Source organism: Octopus bimaculoides, chromosome 20 (genome assembly GCF_001194135.2).
Source record: "Octopus bimaculoides isolate UCB-OBI-ISO-001 chromosome 20, ASM119413v2, whole genome shotgun sequence".
NCBI lineage: Eukaryota > Metazoa > Mollusca > Cephalopoda > Octopoda > Octopodidae > Octopus > Octopus bimaculoides.
Window position 1 is genome coordinate 42,549,476 of NC_069000.1, and position 5,526 is coordinate 42,555,001.

The following is a 5,526-nucleotide window of genomic DNA, read 5'->3' on the forward strand; positions in this document are numbered from 1 at the left end:
ATATATATGTATGTGTATATATGAATATGTATGTATACATATACATATATATGTATGCATGTATATGAATATGTATGTATATATATATATGTGCGTGTATATATGAATATGTATGTATACATATACATATATATATGTATGTGTATATATGAATATGTATGTATACATATATATATATATGGATGTGTATGAGTGGTTGGCGTTAGGAAGGGCATCCAGCTGTAGAAACTCTGCCAAATCAGACTGGAGCCTGGTGTTGCCATCCGGTTTCACCAGTCCTCAGTCAAATCGTCCAACCCATGCTAGCATGGAAAGCGGACGTTAAACGATGATGATGATGATGATGATGATGATGTATGTGTATACATATATGCACATGCATATGTGTATATGTATGTAATATATGTGTGTGTATATATATATATATATATATATACATATATATACATATGTTCATACAAAAGCATACACACACACACACACACATATTTATAAATATATTTACACATGAGTGTGTGCATATCAATGTCTCTATGCATACTCATTTATACACACGCACACACACACACACACACATATACATTCATATATGTATATACACACATGTACCAATACACATTCTAGCATGTGCATTCATATATATACATACCTAAGCATATGTATATCCGTCGATGCATCTATCCACGCACACACACACACACACACAGGTGTGTAGTTTTTTTGTCTCCGATCTTGTTATACAAGTATATACAGATTTCTGCTTGCAATGACATCACTACTACTGCTATTGCTACTACTACTGTCACAGCCACCTGTTGTACTATTATTACTTGCCAACATCATCACCAGCATCTCGCCGACCACCATCATAGTCATCGTCATCATCATCATCATCACCAACATCGTCGCAAACCTTTAAACTACCACCACCACCATCACCACCACTGTCCTCATCATCACCACCACCACCACCACCACCACCATTGACAGCAGCAGTCGTTTCAGTTTTGTGAGTCGAGGATGCTGGGACGCACAGACTTCATCCATCTCTGCTGCGCTGCTGTGTTTGACCTGACAAATACCATCATGGATGTTGGTGTGAGTTGGTGGCTTTAATGCTTGTTCTTATTCAAGACGTTGTTCAACGGGTTGTCGTAGTGGTGGCGATGAGGGTGGGGTTTTTTGTAGTTATGGTTACTGTTTCATGAGTGTTGTAGTACTAGTAGTAGTAGTAGTAGTAGTAGTAAACATAGTGTTTGCTTCGTTATTGTTGTTGTGGTTAGTTCTTGCATTGATGTGGTCATAATGTTTGTATTGGCGTGATTGTAGTGTTGTTGTTGTGGTGGTGGTGGTGGTGGTGGTGGTGGTGGTTGTAGTCGACTTTCTTGCTGTTGTTGTTGTTACTACAGATGTTGTCATTAACACTGCTTGGTTTCTTGCAGTTGCTGTTGTTGTTATTCCTTTCGGTGGGGTAGGGTGTCTATAAAATGAGTACCAGTTGCGTACTGGGGTCAATGTAATCGACTAGTGCTCTCCCCCAAAATTTCAGGCCTTGTGATCTACAGCAGAAATTATTATTATTATTATTATTATTATTATTATTTCTTTATGCTCTGAGTTCAAATTCTGCCGAGGTCGACTTTGCCTTTCATCGTTTCAGGGTTGATAAATTAAGTACCAGTTATGTACTGGGGTCAATCTAATTAACTGGCCCCCTTCCCCAAAATTCCAGGCCTTGTGCCTAGAGTAGAAAAGGATTATTATTATTATTATTGTTATTTCTTTATGCTCTGAGTTCATATTCTGCCGAGGTCAACTTTGCCTTTCGTCTTTACGGGGTCGATAAATTAAGTACCAGTTGAGTACTGGGGTCGATGTGATTGACTATCGCCACCTCCCCTTAAATTCCAGGCCTTGTGCCTTTAGTAGAAAGGATTATCATCATCATGCAAGGCAGTGAGCTGGCAGAACCGTTAGCACGCCAGGCGAAATGCTTAGCGATATTTCGTCTGCCGCTACGTTCTGAGTTCAAATTCCATCGAGGTCGACTTTGCCTTTCATCCTTTCAGGGTCAATGAATTAAGTACCAGTGAAACATTGGGGTCAATGTAATCGACTTGTTTCCTCCCGCCAAATTTCAGGCCTTGTGCCTTTAGTAGAAAGGGTTATAATAATAATAATAATAATTAATATGTTGTTATTATCATCGTTATGAAGGTGGTGAGCTGACAGAATCGTTAACACATCAGACAATAATGCTTAGTGACACTTTGTTCTGAGTTCAAATTCCACCAAGGTCTGTTTCACCTTTCTTTCACTTTTTTTCTACTGGTCGATGAAATAAGTACCGGTTACACACTGGGGTCGAAGTAATCAACTACCCCCTCCCCCCCAAAATCCCAGGCTTTGTGCCTAGAGTAAATAGGATCATTATTATTATTATTATTGTTGTGAGTCGGAGAGAAGGAATTTGAGAAGGCACTTGCTAATGAGGGATTTCAGGGAAATCTCAGACAGTGGGGTTTCTTGATAATTCCTAGAGGTGTTCCTGTACCAGGAGGGCCACATTTATCATCTCCCCCCCTTTTTAATATCTTACCTTTGTATGCTATGCATATATCTCTTTTTTTTACTAGTGTATTACATGTATATGTGTTTTTTTTTATCATCTCATTATTATATGTAACCCCCCACACACACACACACACTTCATGTCTGTCTCTGTATTGTCCCCTTATCCTTCGCCCTTGTGGCAAATGAATTAAACCATTATTATTATTATTATTATTATTATTATGGTGGTGAACTGGTAGAATTGTTAGCACGCTGGACAAATTGCTTGGCAGTATTTTGTCACTACATTCAGAGTTCAAATTCTGCAGAGGTCGACTTTGCCTTTCATCCTTTCAGGGTTGATAAATTAAGGAACCAGTTGCGTACTGGAGTCGATGTAATTGACTGGCTCCCTTCCCAAACATTTTGGACCTTGTGCCTAGAGTAGAAAAGATTATTGTTGTTATTGTTATTAAGGCAGTGAGCTGGTAGAGCCACTACGATGGCAGACAAGATGCTTAGTGGCCCACTTTTCGTCTTTGCATTCTGAATTTGAAATCAACTCGGGTTCACTTTGCCTGTCATCCTTTCAGAGTTGACAAAATAAATACCCGTTAAGTACTGGGGGTTGATGTTAAATATTTCCCCTTCCCCTCAAAAACTGCTAGTTCTGTACCAAAATTTGCAATCATCATCATCATCATTATCATTGTTGTTATTATCTAAGGCAGTGAGCTGGCAGAATTGTTAGCATGCCAGGTGAAATGCTTAGTGGCTTTTTGCCTGCTGCTACATTCTGGGTTCAAATTCCACTGAGGTCAACTTTGTCTGCTATTCTTTCAGGGTCAATAAATTAAGTACCAGTTACACACTGGGGTCGATGTAATCAATTAATCCCCCTCCTCGTAAATTTCAGGCCTTGTGCCTATAGTAGAAAGACTTATTATTATTATTATTATTATTATTATTATTATTATTATTATTATTATTATTATCATCATCATTATTACTATTATTATCAAGGCAGCAAGCTGGAAAACTCGTTAGCACACCAGGCAAAATGCTTAGCGGTATTTCATCTGCCGCTACATCCTGAGTTCATATTCTGCCTAGGTTTGACTTTGCCTTTCATCCTTTCAGGGTTGATTGAATCGATTTAGCCCCCTCCCCCAAACCTGCCAGCCTTGTGCCAAAATCTGAATGCATTACCATCATTATCATTATAACATGCTTTTTTTTCTATTGTTAACAACTGTCTGAAGTGACAGAATGACTCGGGCTGAGCGTTGAGCGCATTGGCTCTTGTGCATAGAATTCTCGGCCCTTGAGTCATTCTGTAACTTCAGATGATTATCAATTATAGGAAACATCTATATGTGCCCCCAACACACACACGCCCATACATGCATGTGCATATGTTTAAGCCGTGCATGCTTTCGGCGTGAAGTGACTGGCATGAGGAAGAGCTTCTGACTGTGAAATCCAGGCCCGACAAAGCAGATAGATACTGGATCATGATGCTTCCCTCTCAGATCCACTGGAACTTTAATCAAATCGTCCAACTCATGGAAGATGGCCATTAACAGACAACGATGATGATAAAGATTGTTTGCCTGCATAACATGGCAGTCCTGGTTTAGGATGAATGTTGCTGTAATTTAGCCCCAGGAGACATCATCTCCAGCTGGCTATACGATATGATCTGTGTCCTTATATTTTCAAACAAGGGAACCTAGCACCCCCACTCAGCTCAAAACAATATCTGTGTATCTCGATTTCCGGGTTATTTCCCTTCATCAGGAAATCGCGATACACAGATATTGTTTTGAGCTGATTTGGGGTGCTAGATTCCCTTCTTCGAAAATATAAGGACACAGATCATTTTGTATAGCCAGCTAGAGGCGATGTCTCCTTGGGCTAAATTACAGCAACATTCGTTCTAAACCAGGACTGCCATGTTATGTTGGCAAACAACCTTTACTACAAAGTACTGTTGCTGAATATCTCACGTTATGTGATTTAAAAATCGTAATTTACTAACGATGATGTTACACACACACACACACACACACATAAATATATGCTTGCTTGCATGCACATACATTTATACGATTAAAAGTCCAGGTTATGATAAGAGAGCAATATTTCTGGCACTAAATTGACAGCAATAAAAAACGAAAATCTCTCCACTGCCTATAATTATGGTAATAATAATGAAATATAAACCTCCTTCATAGGGTAGTAAATGCTAAACTCTATGAATATGAGATTTTCATTGGGTTGACCTACTACGAGACACAGCATGGGGACAACAGATGTTAAAGAGATAACAGAATTGATAATAAATCTGAAATGCTGCTGACAGAAAATTGGGAAGAATGAAGATTGGTAATGGCCCCTGCTGTAATGCTTCTTATAGTTTTTTTTTTTTTTTTAGACTGCGGCCATGCTGGGGTACTGCCTTGAACTCTTAGCTGCATTGAATGTGTGTTCATAACTTGATTTATTAGTGCTGCAGAGGACTCTGGACTTCCAGTGTGTTGACATGGTTGTTTTGCCAGCTGAAGGCACCTTGGACTAATGAATGTAACGAGAGAGCTTTGACAGAGCACAATTCAGGATAGGATACCACAGTTTAGGACAGGGAAACACCGATTCCATTTTCAGATTTCTTAACGAACAAGTCAAAACTTGGCATTTGTTGGCCTTTGGCCTGGCTCTCTGTCAGTTCCAAGGACGAGTGTTGCAGTCAGTCCAATCAACGGCACATTCTACTCATGAAGTTAACGTGCAAGTGGCTGAGCACTCCTCAGACACATGTACCCTTAATGTAGTTCTCAGGGAGATTCAGCATGACACAGAGTGTTACAAGGCTGGCCCTTTGAAATACCGGTACTACTCATTTTTGCCAGCTGAATGGACTGGAGTAATATGAAACACACACACACATATATATATATATATATATATATA

The 5,526-nt window shown here is 39.3% G+C and overlaps 1 protein-coding gene across 2 annotated transcripts in view; it reads left to right on the plus strand.

The window, feature by feature from the left end:
* LOC106877459 (probable pterin-4-alpha-carbinolamine dehydratase) overlaps positions 1-5,526 on the plus strand; it is a 29,323-nt gene that overhangs the window by 7,743 nt on the left and 16,054 nt on the right. Inside the window, exon 1 of one of the 2 annotated variants that reach the window (XM_052975143.1) lies at positions 979-1,098. The exons of the other annotated variant lie outside the window; for it this stretch is intronic. Coding sequence (XP_052831103.1) covers positions 1,021-1,098 — 78 coding nt within the window. The 5' untranslated portion in view covers positions 979-1,020. Of the gene's footprint in view, positions 1-978; positions 1,099-5,526 lie in introns of those variants that run through there. 2 annotated transcript variants of the gene reach the window in all.